The sequence below is a fragment of the Sparus aurata genome, chromosome 10 (genome assembly GCF_900880675.1).
Source record: "Sparus aurata chromosome 10, fSpaAur1.1, whole genome shotgun sequence".
In the NCBI taxonomy this organism is placed as follows: domain Eukaryota; kingdom Metazoa; phylum Chordata; class Actinopteri; order Spariformes; family Sparidae; genus Sparus; species Sparus aurata.
This window is the reverse complement of record NC_044196.1, coordinates 2877137-2895246: the sequence shown is the minus strand read 5'-3', so window position 1 is coordinate 2895246 and position 18110 is coordinate 2877137. Positions and strand designations below refer to the sequence as shown.

The 18110-nt window shown below is 41.0% G+C and overlaps 1 protein-coding gene across 1 annotated transcript; it reads right to left on the bottom strand.

Moving 5' to 3' along the window:
• Positions 1-3934: 3934 nt before the first annotated feature.
• On the bottom strand, positions 3935-13447 carry LOC115590358 (zinc finger protein 239-like). The gene is made up of 9 exons (XM_030431709.1): positions 13119-13447; positions 12735-12800; positions 12514-12591; positions 12354-12419; positions 9014-9246; positions 6199-6299; positions 5773-6076; positions 5532-5668; positions 3935-5421 (listed from the first exon to the last, which is right to left on the bottom strand). The coding sequence occupies exons 1-9, from the start codon at positions 13351-13353 to the stop codon at positions 4728-4730; spliced, it is 1914 nt and encodes a 637-aa protein (XP_030287569.1). The 5' UTR covers positions 13354-13447; the 3' UTR covers positions 3935-4727.
• Positions 13448-18110: the final 4663 nt, after the last annotated feature.

The window sequence follows — 18110 nt, the reverse complement described above, 5'->3', positions numbered from 1 at the left end:
CTCAGACTCTGTGTGAATGAAGGCCAACATTTACATCCACATGTGACGCAGCTGTCAGCAGAGCATCATTATTACGTTTGTGAACAGAAGCCATCAGAATGTGAGCGAGCTGCAGGGATCTAATCCTGAAGAACAGAAGTGAGGACAGTGTGACTGTACAGTCTTCTACATTCATCAGGGTTTAAAGACACAGTGAACATCTGCTGCCTTTAATCTGTTCTTCATGTGTTTCTGTGAAGAAAACATGGTCCTGCAGCTGAAACACACTGATGAAGTGAAGATGACACAGATCCACATTAAAGACATAACGTTGGACCGAGGTGACGATCAGATCAGAGGGAGGAAGGTTATCTCACCGTGCACGAGGATCACAAACACCACAAACATCTTCATCTTCCTGTCACAACTACAACAAGCACAAAGTCCTCTTTACTGAGCTTCACTTCAGAAACACATGGAGGACATCAGTTCACAGCCAGTCGTCACTTTGCTGCTGCTGACCGTCCACTGACACCAGGACTGAACTGGACTGAACTGGACTTTCACTTTGAGCTGTTTCCAGTGAAGCAGCTGCTGGAAACTAAACAAACAGGTCCAACATGTCTGTGATCAAGACCTGTGTGTGTGTGTGTGTGTGTTTTGACTAATTGACTAATGGATGATCAATATTCCGTTTGATGTAAATACTGATTCATTCTGGTCAGTAGATGTGAGTGTAAATCAGCGACGTCCTCTGACCAAAACAAAATCCTTCATTCCCTGTTTAAATGTTATTTACGGTAAAGTTTTCTGCACCATGTGTTTATATCTGAAGACTCTCTTAACTCAACAACTCACTAAACTGAGACATTTGTTAAGGGAGTCTGGTGACTCAGACTGTTGTTGAGCCGTCGGCTGTTATCAGTTCAGAGTTGAGCTCCAGATTTTGTTAAAGCAGCTCTCTGGAATAAAGTCAGACTGCCACAGATCACTTCTGAGGAAAGAGGAGGAGCTTCAGTTTCCTCATACTTTTCAGAGCTGTTGGTCCAGTTTGTGTGAGCATGAAGCAGCCTCAGACTGACAGACAGGAAGCTGAACCTTCAGTCCTGCTGATTCTCTGTACAAGAACCGAACGTCTTCATCAATCTGCAGAGTGCTGTGGAATTTTGGCTCGCTTGACCGTTTAGATGAGATGAAGACTCAGAGACACCGATGACTTACGTTGAGTTAGTTTATAGAACACGGCCATGGAGGAGCAACACAACATCACATCTGTGACGTGTTCCAGCAATCTGAACTCGGCACTTCTATGACAGTAAACCAGCCACATTATAATCTTTGCAGAAGCATTCATGTAACTACAACTACTAATACTGAAGCAACCCTACAGCAAGCCAGCATATAAAGGATCATCACTGCTTGGTTACACACACTCACACACACACACACACACACACACAGCTAACGTAGCCTTAGACCTATATTAGCCTTAGACAATAAGCTAGAACAATTTCCCGACTTTCCAAGGTTACACATTAACACAGCTTAAATAACAAAAAGAAAATCATGGGAGGGCAAGTGCAAACTAGAAATACAGGCTACACATCCAAAAGTGTGACAAAACCAAGAAATTACTACTGTGACTGTTAGTAGGAACAGCATGTTTACAACAGCAAAGTCACAATAAACTCAATATCTGGAAGAAGCTGAAGATTTGTGGCAGATAAACAGCCGACACAGACAGCTGTCAGATTATTCTTAACTCTCATTAACAAGCAGTTAGCTTAACAAGAACAAATGAGCTCTTTTCTGAAATACGACTCATATTTAAGCACGTTGAATAAGTGGAAGGTGACTTGTTAACCGTCTCATCTATGTGTGTGGTGGAGTTCTCGCTGAGGCAGCGGCTTCTCTCTCTACATTTTTTTCACTTCAATTCAATTCAATTCTAAGGGGCTTTATTGGCATGAAAGTTTCAACAACAATACTGCCAAAGCTCCGATGACTGAGTGGACCCCAGACTTCACTACTATACAGCGCAATGGGCTGGATGTTTTTACAGCGTCGTTTTTTTTTTTTACATCCCTATGCACAACAGGAATTTATTCATTCATTCATGCATGGCTCAATCACACCTTGGGCCCAACGTGTGCATGTGCCTGCTGTGGTACAATCGAACATGACACACCTTCAGTACCAAACTAATAAATGAGTTTCAATGGATCATTTGTGTGGACTTTGTCCTCTACAGTTGCTGGAACAGGCCATAAAACTGAGGATAGTGTGAATGCACAGTCTTCTACACTCAACACAAACATCAACACAACACAACACTAAACACATTTTTCTGGAGTTGAACTCAAAAATTTAAGACTTTTTTATGCACACAAGAATGATTTCTCTCAGCAGCAGTTTGTTAAAATGTGTGTTAGTGAGCTCGTCTTCTCTGCCAAGATAATCCACCCACCTGACAGTGTGGCATTAAACAGCAGGGTTATTACACAGGTGCCCTTTGGACTGGTCACAATAAAAGGCCACTCTGAAATGTGCAGTCTGATTCCCTTCAGTTGACGAGAACAGCTCTGCTGCACATTCCTGCAGCCAACATGTCTCTTTCATTGTGCTGAGAGATGAAACATCTTAGAGCGACCTTTGATTGTGAGCAGTCCAAACAACACCTGTGCAATAAATCCTGCATTTATATTTGTACTGAGTGTTCATTCATCAGGGTTTAAAGACACAGTGAACATCTGCTGCCTTTAATCTGTTCTTCATGTGTTTCTGTGAAGAAAACATGGTCCTGCAGCTGAAACACACTGATGAAGTGAAGATGACACAGATCCACATTAAAGACATGACGTTGGACCGAGGTGACGATCAGATCAGAGGGAGGAAGGTTATCTTACCGTGCACGAGGATCACAAACACCACAAACATCTTCATCTTCCTGTCACAACTACAACAAGCACAAAGTCCTCTTTACTGAGCTTCACTTCAGAAACACATGGAGGACATCAGTTCACAGCCAGTCATCACTTTGCTGCTGCTGACCGTCCACTGACACCAGGACTGAACTGAACTGAACTTTGAGCTGATTCCAGTAAATCACCTGTTGGACGCTGCTTCCTGTGACGCCCACCTGTTGTATCCAGCAACATAGACAGGTGTTTGAAGCAGGTTTAACACGAGGGATGTAGCAATCGTTAGGTCGCAGGTGACTAGAGAGTAGGGCTGCAACGATTAGTTGACAATAAACATTTGTTGATGCTAAATTTTTGCGTAGACGAATCATATTTATTATTATTATCACTATAATTTTTTTTTTTAAAGATTGAGTTGGAGCAAACCGCTTTAGCACCGCTACTAGAATGCACACCACAGTGTGGCGTAGAAGAAGAAGACAGTTCCATAATAGAAGAAGCAGAAGCAGCAGCAGAAGAAGAATATATAACATGTTGAGGAGAGCAGGAAAGCGAGGCCAAAAACAGGACTTGAAACAGATGCTGCCAAAATAATTGTGACTAATCGATAAAATAATCAACACATTAGTCAACCACCAAAATAATCGTTAGTTGCAGCGCTAGTAGAGAGTCTGATAGTGATACAATCAGTGCTGGTATGGACTCTACCAGCCTAGTTAATGTGGTCAGTCAGGGACGTAGAGCAGAAAACCAGACTGATAGCTGAGTTTACAACTGAGACTGTCACCTTCCCTCACCACTCTCTCACTGAATACTAAAGTATATTCAGCACTTTTCAGATTATTTGTATGAATATAAGAGTTATTTTTAATCAGATTGTTGGTCAAATAAATGAATGTATAAAAGTGCTGATTCAAATCTGAGGCAGCATGTAATCTGTAAATTAACTAAAACAGTATTTTAAATAAATTAAGCGTTGTAAAAAATACATATTTGAAGAAATGGAAATACTCATTCAAGTACAAATACCTCACAAGTGTATTTAGTGCAGTTCTGAAAACTAAACCTTAGCAGAGCTCATGTCGCCCTCTGGTGGTTGTTTACGAGAACATCAGTGATGAACTCTGATTGTCTGACAGGAATCTTGCAAGTCAAAGTAACCAGACACGACTTTAATATAAAATGCTAAATATTTACATTCAGATGTTTCTCTGAGTCTTAAAGTTAGTTTTTAAAGAATGATTTTCCTCGCTGGCTCCAGATGAACTGACGACCTGTAAGAGGCTCAAACTGATAAAATGTCACAGAATAAAAGAAAGTAAATATGAATTAAATCTAATATTTGCTTTAAAGAGGTTTAAGTGTTTTGTTTATGTTACAGCTTTATTTATCTATCAGTTATGATTCCAGGAACAAGTCCAGTTATTTTAGGCAGAAATGCTCAGAATTTAATAAACAGCAGCTGTAGTCAATATTTTACAGAACAACTATGGCTATGAGGCCTCAAACATTCCACTGCAGCCTGTTAGGTCCCGTAGTTAAAGTCTCTTGAGTCCACAGAACCTTTTCTGGTTCAGTTGTTTCCAATGAGCAGGGAGCAGAATGTGGAGGAATGCGGTCCAGCTCATTCAGCTCTGGACCGACCGGCACCGCCTGGAACCAACGCTGCTGATCCCCCCTCAGTGTTTGTGACCACAGTCAGCAGCAACTGTGACCTCAGAACATTCGTCTGTAAAACTTCCAGAGCATCAAAATCTAAAAGAAGAATAAGAAAAGTCCGACACTTCAGCTGGACTTGAGTCCGTCCTCCGCTGCCTTCTCCACCTCCTAGTGGCTCTTCATGTGTGTCTTCAGACAGTGGCTCTGAGTGAAGGCTCGCTCACAGACGGTGCACTCGTATGGTCTCTCTCCGCTGTGCGTCCTCATGTGGATCGTCAGATACGACTTGCGAGCACAAGCTTTCCCACAAACTCCGCAGACGTACGATTTGACGCCTGTGTGGATTTTCATGTGTGCGGTGAGGTTGCTCATGCCGTTGAAGCGCAGGCCGCACTCTGAGCACTGGTACGACCTCTCCCCAGCGTGGACGATCATGTGTCTGTTCAGAGCTTCTTTAGATGACAGGCCCTTGCTGCACTTGGTGCAGGTGATCGTCACCTTGGTGTGTGTTCTCAGGTGAACCATCAACTCACCTCTCGTGTAGAAGGTTTTGCAGCAAACGTCACAGAGAAATGCTTTGTCTCGCTCTGAGTAAATTTTCTCGTGCAGTTTCAGTTTTGCAGAAGTTCTAAAATGCTTCCCACAAACCTGACAGCAGAAATGTTTTATCTCCACGTGCAACAACTTGTGTCGGGACAGCGCTCGGAAGTCAGCAAAGGATTTGCCACAAACGTTGCAGCAGTAGGGCTTCTTACCTGTGTGGCTGCTGCTGTGGATCCTCAGCTGCTGTTTGAAAGCAAAGGACTGATCACAGACGCCACATTTGTGCGGTTTCTCATCCACATGTTGCCACAGGTGATTTCTCAAACCAGACGAGCATGTGTATGTTTTAGATTACATTTCACATTCATACGGTCGCTCTCCAGTGTGTAGCGCAGCATGGCTATGTCGACTAGCAGCGGTGAGGAAAACTTTCCACAGATGTCACAGCTGTGTGTCTTCAGGTGAGTTTGAAGATGACTTCTCAGCTCGTCTGCAGACTCTGAACGTTCTCCACACGCTCCACAAAGCCTCTCCGGATCGTCCACGTGAGTCCAGGCGTGTTTGATCTGTGCAGAGCATGGCAGACTTTACAGGATAGAGCAGCGTCACTGTTTTCAGTCGACGCCTGATTCTGTTTCCGTCTCTTTGTTTTGTCTCCAGGATGTTTGACTCGCCGCTTCCTCGTCGTCTTCGATGGTCTCGGTTCAGCTTGGTCCTCACTCAGCTCCTTGTTATTCTTGTCTGGCTTCCATTCATCATCTCCGTCGTCTTCTTCCTCCACCTCCACATCATCATCTCCATGTTCTCCTTCGCTCTCAGCAGCAGCGTGGGCAGAAGAAGAGCCACTAGAGTCTTGTGATACTCTACGCTGTTGCCCGTCCTCCTTCACCTTCACTTGTTGTTGTTGTCTTGAGTTGCCAGACTGATGATCCGCTTTGTTGCTCTCCACTTTTTCAACAGGACTTTGGTCGGAACTGAAGGTAGAAAACAGACATTGTCATTTATTTAAATCTTGTAACTCAAACACTGAGCTGAACGGAGCTTGTTAACGTCCAGCTCCTGAAGACATCTTCCTCTCTGTCTGGTCTGGTCTCACCTCGCATGAGTTCTGTTATCATCTCGGCTTGTATTGGCGGTGTTCTCGTCTGTTGTCTCTGGAGGAAGAAGTTGTTCTGGGCTGGTCGGGGTCTTTGCTCTCTGGAAGAAATGACAACAGTTAAATTGCTACTCCCCTGTTATTTTGTTGGTTGGTTGTTTTGTTTTGTTGGTTGGTTGGTTTTGTTGTAGTTGGTTGTTTTGTAGTTGGTTGGTTGTTTTTTGTTTTGTTGGTTGGTTGTTTTGTAGTGTTATGACCCTAGGTCATTATTGTTGTGTGTGTGTGGGTGTGTGTCGAGATGTGATGCTGCCCTGTTCCTCCTCCTCCAAGTGTGTGAGCAGTCTGCTTTGAGTGTGTTTCAGATGATTGATAGCAGGTTGGACATGCTGATTGGCTGGAGCCCGCCTGATTGCTGCTGCCGGATTGGCCAGAGGCGGGAGAGGAGCCTTTTTTAAATCACTGGCTGGCTGCACTCTCTCTCTCTCCAACCATTCACCCACATCCAACTGGGACCAGTGTCTAGCCTGATAAGGATTTTGTTGTGTTTTGTGAAAGATGGTGTAAATTGTCACATTGTAAACTTTGTATGTTTAGTAAACTGTGTAGCCTAGTAGGAGGGAGATGCCTTTTCTTTAACCTTTTCTCCTGTTTTCATTGTTTAGGAGTTAGGTAAGCTTTTGTCTTTTTGTTAATATTTTGGATTTGTATAGGGAAGGTAGGGAGTTAGCAGATTTTGTTTGTTGTTTTGGTCTTCTCTCCCTCTGAAGACAAATAAAATGCTACCTTTAATTTAAAAGTTCCTGACACACTGGCCTTCTTGGGAGTGGGAAGAATGGGGAGCAGCATATCATGTTATGTCTCTGATTCCCCTAGATCAGGGGCGTAACAGTAGTTAGTTGTTTTGTTGGTTGGTTGTTTTGTTGGTTGTTTTATTTGGTTAGTTGTTTTGTTGGTTGGTTGTTTTGTAGTTGGTTGTTTTGTTGGTTGGTTGTTTTGTTGGTTGTTTTATTTGGTTAGTTGTTTTGTTGGTTGGTTGTTTTGTAGTTGGTTGTTTTGTTGGTAGCTGCAAACTACAGAGCAGACTTCCACCATACTTGGATGGAGGACAGGTCTTGGCCCAGAACAGACCACATTAATTTTTAGTAAGGATCTTTAGAACTTTTTCCAACTTCGACGTTGCAAGATTTGTTGATTTCTCAGGGACTAATGCACGTTGAAAACAAAATGTCAGGTGTTTGGTATCTACTGGTGAGTTCAGACTGTAGTTAATCAGTTATGTGAGGTTTCATATACAGAGTGAATCAGAACCATCAGAACTTGATACTGGATCAGGCTTGATTGAATTAAAGGGGTCTTTTGGGTCTTGGCGGAGGTGTTCTGTCCAGGATGATAATGAATGAATGAATGAATGACTTTTATTATTGTGTCATGCATACAGTGTATGCCCAGCCCGCATGGGCTTATAGGACACCAAAAAAGAAAAGAAAGAACCAAACCAGATCCAGAGCACAACTGGATCAGCACAATATCATCAGCACATCAAAAATTAATTAAACAAATGTACCTGTCGTCTTTTCCAGGCTTGAGAGATAAAGCTAGCAGTTTTAAACACATTAAAATTAAACAACCGTTCCAGCTTCTGCTCATCAGAGCACCAAAATATTTCAGGGTTTTGTCCATAGATATCATGAAATAATACCTCTCTTAAGTCATCATACTTTGTACAGTATAAAAGGAAATGAGACTCACTCTCTACTTCATCTAGCTCACACATTTCACATATTCTATTCTCCTCTGGAATATTTTTAAATCGACCAACCTCAATGGCCAGAGGAAGAATACCAGATCTCAACTGTGCAACTAACGATCTTTGACTTCTCTGTAACCATGATGTAACATATAATTCAGGTCCAAAATTAGATTTAATCTGCATATATGTCCTTAATTTTGGTTTTAATAGGACATTTTCAAACCATTTCTCTTCAAATTTCAATAGAAGCTTATCCTTGATGAAGTTAACACTACAGCACAAGTTATTCCTATAAATATAGACCATATCCACCTCCTCAAAAATAGAATACATTTCTTTTGACCAGGGGGAGCTATGTAATTTACTCCATATAAATACTTTTTTATTTATTCTATCCTCTGCCATTTTGTTTAGTCGTTTCCACAATCGAATCATTTCACATTTTCGCTGTACACATCCTGGAATCCAGCCCATATCTCCTTCTATTGCTGGGACTGGCGCAAATTTATGGACACCCAAAAAATATCTTATAGCTCTATTCTGTATAGTATCTATAACTTTGGACTCTTTAAATCCCCATACACCTGCAGCATAATTCAGTATGGGAGAGACGCATGCATTATACAGTTGAGTATATGAAAAGTAACCCAAATCATTACAAACTTTCATTTTATTAATAACCGATCCCAATGCTCTCCCAGCTGAATCAGCAAGGCACCTAGAACCAGTTTCAAACGTCATAAAATCATCCAGAAGGAAACCTAAATATTTATATGAGCTAACATATTCCAAGGGAACTGAATCAAAATAGAATGTTTGTTTACTTCTTTCCATACCTTTATTTCTAAAATGCATTATCTGTGTTTCTCTCTTATTTATCACTAATCTCCATTTATGACACCAGGAGCTAACCAAATTTAGCATATTTTGTAAATCAGACTCAGATTCTGCCAGTAAAATAATATCATCCGCGTATAATAGAATACCTAAATAAGTGTCATCCAAACATACACCCAGATTATTTTTCTTAATCTGTAGAGCTGATATATAAATAACTGGATGTACCTTGACTCTGATATACAGCGCTGATCTTCCTTTCCCTGTGGATCTGATGGACCGCTGAATCTCCTCTGGTGTCAGTGTCTGTAGTTTTAGAGGCTTCCGTCTCCTGTTGGAGTCGACTGCGAAGACGTCAAAACCTCCGGTCAGCTGAGGAAAGGTGGACCTCAGCAGGTCTAGGAAGTCGGACTCCTGCAGTCGCCGAGGACACGTCAGGTCCTTCACCAGACACATGAGCACTAACACACAAACACAAGTTCATCACAACGCTGAAGGGAACACACATTCTAACCTCACTTCCAAATGATAAGGACATCGTTTGGTCTTTTTATTCTCCAACAAGGGTCGGTGCCCTGAGAGTTTCCTCCAGACATCCTGACGGGTCGTTTCAGGGTTCTGTTGGACTCTTACCGCTTCTTTTGAGCACTCTAGTGTGGGAGTCCTTCAGCAGACCGACTCGGAGGTTTAGCGGAGGGTTCGTACACATTTTTCAAGGTCAAATTCAAGCACTTTTCAAGCACTTTTAAGGGTCATTTTCAAATTTTTTCAGCACCATATCCCTGGTGTAAAATACATGATCTACAGGAATATATACACTCATTTTTTTTTTTTTCACTTTTTATCACAATTATGTACATTGTGTTATGCTGTAAACGTCTAAAATTATGTTTCATAATAGCAAAAAGTTTAGAAATTAAAGGAGAACACAAAGTTTTATCCAAAAAAATGGAAGCCACTTGGTGTTCTTCAGGCACACCTGCAACGAGACAAAGAGAGACCTGAGAGCAGCCTGTAAGTTTCTTTTTTGACATAAATTTGTATGTTTCAAATTGCAGTGTTGGGAGTAACACATTACAAAAGTAATGCAATTACTGTGATGCATTACTTTTTGCTGTAACGCAGTAATGTAAGGCATTACAAAAAAAAAATATTTACTTGGTCCAAATCCCAGTAACGCGTGTTACAATGCATTTTAAACCCGAAATTAAGTGGTGTGTAGTTTTTATACAAATTCGCCAACAGCTTTCTGTTAGTGCTGGAGAACTATTGATTGAGGAGAAGATGACTGCAGCAGCAGACAAGTTGGACTCTACACTCGCAAGATGGACATACGCACATTATTTTCAGTTCCTCAGAAACAAGGATGTGAAGAACATTATAGCTATGTGCACTTTGTGTGCAAAACCAAAAGATCTCTCTACCTCTCGAAACAACACAAGTAATTTAACGAAACATCTAGAGCAGTGCCACACTAACATTAAGCTAGTAACCAAAAGAAAGCAAACTGAGGATGAGAGTGGAGAAAAAACTAAGCAGCAAAAACATTCTCCCGTTCTGCGATGCTTGAACCTCAAGAAGTGAGGAGACTGTGGCAGAGTATGTTGTCGAAGATATGCTGCCACTTTCAACAGTGGATTCTCTGTCTTTTAGAAAAATTGTGAGCAAGATCCCCGTCCAGGCTAGCAATTACAAGGTAAGCTATCATTGCCTCAACAGGTTAGTGCTGCTGGGCTACTGACTATAATATATCAGCCAATAGAACAGCAACATAATGTCAATCTGTTTCACATCAGTCTGTATCCAGATAAAACATACAAAAACTTCATAAACATTAGCTAAAGGGCCTTACAATGTAGGCTAATCTTACTTTATTAGAAGTAAGTCATGAAAATGGGAGAAAAGTGAACATTTCCTTTTCACACTTAAAGCTCTTACGTATGTTAGTGCCTGGTGTGACGTCACAGAGACAAACTGAACAGTCAGTTTCTGACTCTGGCACTTTCAGCTCAGGTGCATCACATTCGACCTTCTCTCCAGCCATCCTTCTCTATTGCTCCCAGTCTGCATGTGTAACGACACACAGACAGTCAGGCGCTAACTTAACAAGGTCACTTAACGTGATTAACTGTGTGTTAATTATTATTTAGCGTGTTATGGTTTAGCTAACGTTAGCGGTTAGCATAAAGTGTTACCGTGCCTAAGTTGGCCTAAGTTACTCAAAAAGTCTTAACTTACATTTCTTGTGACTGGAGAGCGCAGACTCTCCCATTGCACACATCTGCAAACCTTTTTTTCAGACCTTGCATGACGCCACTCTTTGATTCGGTCCTTATCTTAACTAGGGTGACCATACGTCCTCTTTTGCCCGGACATGTCCTCTTTTGGGGGGCTGTCCGGCCTGTCCGGGGGGAGTTTATGAAATCCTTTAAAAGTCCGGGGTTTTGCGTTTGTGTAGCGTGCACTTTATCTTCGCATCACAGACCATTGTATTTACCACACACGTTCCATGGTTCATTTGGAAACACACTCTGAGAGGTGGAGTTCCACGCCGAACCCCGGAACGTGTATTCATTCATTATAAAACAGTGCAGCGCATCAGTGCTCTCTGCTGCTCTGCCCCCCTGCTCAGTTCGAAGCAAGGCCACTGACGCGACGCACGCATGCGCTGTCTGCCGGTGAGCGAAAGAAAAGGGAAAAATGCCGAAACGCAAATGTACAAATGCACTTTTACAGATGAAATGTAAGATCTAAGATTTGTTAGAGTAGAAGAGAGATGTATTGTATTTTGTTAAAAATCTGAATATTTATACAGAACTATTATTATTATTAACCATATTTGTATGTGACTGATAATTTTGTTAAGGTTAAGTGTCTTTTGGGGAATTCAGAATAGCTGTTTAACTGAGTTAGAAGCAAGTAAAAAACACTTGACCCGACCCTCAAAACCCTAAAAACCCCGCGTAGTAGTGTCCTCTTTTTGGGGATTCAGAATATGGTCACCCTATCTTAACCATAGTTTGTAGTTATCATTTTCAAGCCAGCGCTCGTTAAAACAGCAGCCTCCCTGCATTTTATCATCTCCTGCTGTCGCTCTTCGAAGGGGGGCGGGGCTACACACAGACTGGCAGGTCGCGGAGAGGAGCAGAGAGGGTCAGCGGAGCCCAGGAGGAAACATCTCCACATACGGTTCTCTTACTGATTTTTTTTCTCCTTGTTATAAGCAAACTACCCAGTCTGATCCCAATTTTGTTAAAGACATAGAGTATATGACATTAGCATAGACATAATGTCAAGCACTTTCAAGCACTTAAACTAAAATCCAAGCACTTTTCAGACCTTGAAAACACAACATTGAAATTCAAGCACTTTCACGGATTTCAAGCACCCGTACGAACCCTGTCTATTGCACTTCATCTTCACAGACCGACCTCTGCAAGAAAGAAATCCAAGGAAGGAGGACCATCAGAGTCGTTCTGTGTGACCCAAACCTCTCTGAGTGGTGACATCACATTGTACCTGAACCTTGCTTTTGGTTTCTGATGATTCCGGTTTTCCAGATGGAGACTGGAGCTCTCTGCTGCTTCATCTCCACCCTCCTCTTCCTCAGCATGGCCTGAGAACTCCTCCACATCTAAGCGAAACAAAAACAAAAAGATTACATCTTGATTTTGCAACGACAAATACTTCACTGCAAAAATCATCATCGTTGTCAGAAGTTCTTGTACCGGACATACGTGTTGGTTGCTCTTCGTCCTCGGGGAGTTCCTGTCCTCCAGCCTCCTCTTCCTCGCACACAGGTTCCTCTGGATCAGAGATGAAGGTGTGAATGGTTCACAGTCAGCAGTTTTTGTGTAATCGTGTTGTTATTGAAAGATGTTTGATTAAGTTTTAAACAAGTTTGAAGCATCATGAAGCAGAAAATGTAAAAGTGGCTTTAAAGACGTACTGGGCTCAGATTTGGGCTCCTCAGTTCCTCCTCCAGATGTCGGCTCACAGACAGGAATCTCCTCATCTGGATCAGAACCAAGAAACAGAAACAACACAGGAAATCCAATTAGAACTAGACAGTGACACCAGAATTCTGGTTAACTCAGTCAAAACTTTTTTTGAATGGAGTTTGGTGCACAGCGTCAGTTACCCAATGACTATTGGTTGAAAATTGGTCTCCAACAAAGATGTAAAGTATTGATGCATTAATGAGTTCATCACTTTCATGTTGTTTAACACGGAGCTCGTTTTAATGACTTCATATAAAAATCTCAGATCAGTCATCATGGTTTAACTGGATTCTGCAGACAGCTGGTTCAGAGGTTCGTGGTGTTAAATCAGCAGATTTTTGAATGGAGTCTGGTCGCACCTATCCTGAACAGAGTGACCTGCGGCTGCAGCAGCAGCTCCAGCTGCCTCCTCTGCCGGTCGATCACCTGCCTCAGACCCGACGCCTCCTCCTCGAACCCCGCCACGGTTCTGTCCACCACCGCGAGGATCTCCCGCGCGGCGGTGCTCAGTTTGTCCACCACGAGCCCTCTGAGGAGCTCCGCGCGCTCCGCCGAGGACACGAACATCACGTCAACTGTGGGAAAGTCTCGAGACACCGAATGAGTGTATCTCGGTGCGCCTTGTAGGCCGCGTCAACTGTTGTTAAATGGGACAGTCTACCCTTCGCAGCATTTCCTGGTTGCGTCACCAGATGTTCCCGCCTCTACCCGTACGTCACTATTTCTGCAGCCCAGGTAGGTGAGAGTGACAAGAAGAGTAAAGTTTGACTGTCAGATCAGTTTGAGCTTCAGGAATTCCTGATTTCCTTTTTAATAAGACAAAAGAGTTCTATTACAACAAGAAAATATAGATAATCATAAACTGAGCCCTTTATTCAAACGTTTAACTAGACTTAAAGCTTTACAGTCTGAAATAAAGCAGCCTGATCTGAATCTGTTCATCTTGGTCCATTCAGTGGTGGACAGTAACGGAGTAAATTTACTTGAGTACTGTACTTAAGTACATATCCAGAGGATTAATCTCCATTTTTTTCTAAAATACTATTGGACACAAGCTGTGTTTGTCAAAAAAGGAAACAGTGCACGCTCTCCACTGGGATCTACGTAAAAGCGGAAATACGTCATCTCTCCCCATAAGGATACCACCAAAGTAGCCACGCTCTCAACTGCGTTTGTCAAAAAAACAAAACCGCGACTACGGCTGCATCAGATGTAGTTTTTTGTAAAGCAGTGATTCTCAACCAGTGGTCTGGGGACAACGTTGGTCTTTGAGGGGGTTCCAGTTCCCAACTTAGCTAAATGATAGAGAGTTAGTCTGACGGTGCAGGTTCATTTGGTTACAGTTTTAATGATTGTTAATAAACATCTGCATCTGCAACATCTGCTGTCCTCCTGTGATCCCATTCATTTGATTTGTTTTATAGATGTTTCTGCAGGCTTTATATAACATTGTGGTCCTAAAAGCAAGCAGATCAGTGCAGGTGGTTTCAAAGAGTTCATTCTCAGAAACAAGAGTTAAAAGGTCCTTAAATTCATTTAGAAAAAAATTATAGTAATTCATTGATGTGAAAAATAAGAAATGTACTCTTACTCTTACTTAAAGTAAATTTAAAAGCATGTACTTTTGGATACTTAAGAACCTTTAAAAGCAAGTACTTTTTTACTCTTACTCGAGTAACATGTCGACTGAGCTACTTTTACTTGTAACGGAGTAAATTTTGACCAGTAGTATTTGTACTCTTACTCAAGTACTGGGGTCGAGTACTCTGTCCATCTCTGGGTCCATTTATGTACATGAAGTAAAACGAGTCTATAACATCTCCACAGTCACAATAAGATATAAGTCAACCTCTGAACATGTAACGTTTGAAAGTGAAGCTTTTCAGTCTTTACTTCCAAAGGCATCAAGTTGAGCATTATTAACGTATTTTAACTGACATTTTGAGGTTTTAAGGTCCCTTAAAGTTTAACACATCTGGTGTTGGATGTTCAAATGAGTAAAAACAGAGTATAGACGCAAAACTTGCATTTAAATGTGAGATCTGAACCACTTGAGGTCGCCATTATTAATTTATTTTTTTCTTCAGGCGCACAAAGAATCTTGGGCAATTTATATCCGTGAAGGATCGTGGCGGTGCGTCCTCAGTAAGAGGGAAAAGGAGGCAGCAATTGTGGGGAGCATTTCAATTGTGACAGTCTTCGTGCAGCGTTGTGACGTAACTGGCCTTTTAATTAGTTGTTTTTAATCTGATTGTTGATCAAATAAATGAATGCTCTGGGGCAGCATGTAATCTGTAAAGTAACTAGTAACTAAAATGATGTTTTCAATAAATGTAGTGGAGTAAAAAGAACATATTTGCAGAAGTAAAGTACAAATAGCTCAGAAGTGTTCTGAGGTCCAGCAGTGGAAACGTTGTCAGAGGTAATAATCCTGCTGTGCTCATGTCGCCCTCTGGTGGTTGTTTACCAGAACATCAGTGATGAACTCTGACAGGAATCTTCATCTTCTATCAGTAATATAGCACTAAAATGATTAATATGCTCCTACCTTACACAGTCTTACATAATAAAACACCAAAGCTAATCACTACTGCATCCCGTCATCCCTCCTGCACAGGCAGCCAACACATACTATCACTAAAAGGCTCCTTGTTCCAGTTCCTAAATGATCTGAATGGCCGTTCAGTGGAGCTCAAGGTACGACCATCACATTGTTTTCATTTGAGGCTCTGGTTTTAAACCATCTTCATCAAGTAGTAACGTCCTCGTCCAGGGAACAGGCTTTCACCTGGTGGTCATCTACAGACCTCTGACTCCCAGTTACTAGAAGAGTTCTCTGAATCTCTTGCAGATCTTGTGACTCGTTCACATCAGATCCTAATTATTGGGGATTTCATCTCCATTTAAAAAGCCTTCTGAAGCCTTCTGACCCTCTAAGTGAAGCTTTTCTGGGACTTCTTGATATTTCTGGCTTCTGGCTTGTTCATGAACAGACTCAGTCCAGTGGAAACTCTCTTATTTGGTGACAATTTTGCTCTATTTTCTAATTTAAGCAGCATTTTACACTCGTTTCTACACATTTTGAGGTTATTATTATGGTAATTTGGAAATAATTTCATCAACAGTCACACACTCATATCCCTAACTGACGTATTTTACAGGTTGAGAACCTTCATTGTCAGCAGGGGAGTAATTATGAAGTCATGTAATTATTAAATGTCTTTGAAATTACCTCCAAATAACCAAAATAATGACATGAAGATGTCTAAAAGAAATCACCACAAAATGATTTAGTAACATATTAATAATTGAAGTGCTATATTACTATGGGGCACCGGTTGTAAAGTTGCGCATGCTAAAATAAACAGCAACTTTTCGCCACATTTAGCAACGAAACATGCTTAAAAAACATACATGACTTTGTGATATTTAGTTCTCTTGTAAAAATATAATTTCAATGTCAAATCTAAATAAAAAATCTAAATCTAAATGTTAAATATTCTCTGTCTCTCTGGGGTCTTTCAGGGTCAGACTGAGGTTTTAAAAACTTGCAACACAGAATCTGCAAAGAAATAAATTAAACATAAAATAAATAACAGAGAGTATGTTTAGTTATGTTAGTATGTTTAGTGTTATATTACTACAGGGCACCTGATTTAAGGGATTATTTGGGAACTTTGTGATATTTAGTTCTCTTGTAAAAAATTTAATTTTAATTTAAAATCAAAATAAAAAATCTGAATCTAAATGTTGAATGATCTCTGTCTCTTTGGGGTCTTTCAGGGTCAGACTGAGGCAACATGGAATCTGCAAAGAAATACATTTAAAAAAAAGAAATAAATAACAAAGAGTTTGAACTGGCTGGAAGCAGGTGGCTTGAAACTACAAATAGCTTCTTTAAACACAAACATCGTCTTAAGGAAGTGCAGATGTGCTCAGTGGAATCTACCAGTAAGAGTCTGACATCATTACAGACATGGTTCCCACACAGAGAGACCGTTCTGTTAAATAATCAGATCTGTTTTGTTACCAAAAGTTGGAGAGAAGAGTTTGGAGTTTACCACGAGGATTTCCAAAGTCATGTCTCAATATTTAACTGATTCTGAGGATCAAAAGGTGACATCTCACCAGATTTCAGACTTCTTGAACAGGACTTGTGTTTCTGGATACAAAACTAATCTTATTATTTAACAAAACGGTCTCTGTAGGAATATTTTCTGTCAGACTCTGAGAATAATAACCTCAGCCTGTCACAGACAAAAACACTTGTAGTGGACTGAAGTTTGACAGTCGGAGTTGCCCATAAGGATCATGTTGCAGTTGTGTCATGGCTGCCAGCTGAGGAGATCAACTGGACGGATCCAGAACATTCATGAAGTATAAATCATTTGCATATCAAACATGTAAATATAGTTCCAGGTTAAAAAGATCCAGAATTCCTCTTTAAACTTCACAAAAGCTCAGACAAGTAAACTCTCCTTACAGAAAAACACTCTGTACTGTGTCCACTAACAAATCATTGAATAAACACCAGAAAGACATTCTGTTGTTTGTGAATTCTTTATTAGACAAACTGTCGACACAACACTGGTGTCACGAATAGGACGCTCAACTGATCTGACAACAGACACACAGAGTCCCTGAAACCTCTGCTGGAAAGACAGGATAGAAGAAGAGTTCAGAGGTCTGAGGACGGGATCCAATCATCACAGTGTTTGTTGATTAAACAAAGACAGATAAACTTCATTCACAGGTGTCTTTCAGCTCAGAGGAACCTTCAGAATTACAAATGCTTGAACACAAGAAGTCATTTGCTTGTTTGTGAATTTAATATGGGATGAACTGTCACCACAACAGGACCTCTGATTTACATCCAAACACAACATCAACATATTTAAATACAACACAATTAGTTTCCTCAACAACACAAACACTAAACAAAACATGAGAATAACCATGAGAACATTGAACACTTTTTGAGTATATCAGACTTCTCACTTTCAGTTCAGATCTAAAAACACTTTTTCAATACACAGTAACTCGAAACATGTTTCTTTCTCGTCAAACAACAATATCCAACTCCCTACTGTGTCAGTATTTAGACAACATGTTCAACAGACACGTTTGTAATTATATTGTAGGAAAGTGCTGAACAGTGTTGTTGTCACTGGTCTCATCACAGTCTTCGGTCTCAGCTGAACCTCTAAGTTTGGTTATTATGAAGCTGTGACGTGTTACAATAATCACACTTGTGTTTATTTAATGTGCCGCGCTGGGTGATTGTTTTGTAACAACCGCCACAACAGAAGTATTTCTCTCCTGTG

What these genes read in the sequence shown, in the direction of transcription:
- LOC115590358 (XM_030431709.1), bottom strand. Translation starts at nt 13,353, where the DNA reads ATGTTCGTGTCCTCGGCGGAGCGCGCGGAGCTCCTCAGAGGGCTCGTG. An exon ending in GCAACCAACACGTATGTCCG is followed by an intron (nt 12,420 to 12,513) that starts GTACAAGAACTT and finishes TGTTTCGCTTAG; the next exon opens with ATGTGGAGGAGTTCTCAGGC. An exon ending in AGACGACGAGGAAGCGGCGA is followed by an intron (nt 5,669 to 5,772) that starts GTCAAACATCCT and finishes TGCTCTGCACAG; the next exon opens with ATCAAACACGCCTGGACTCA.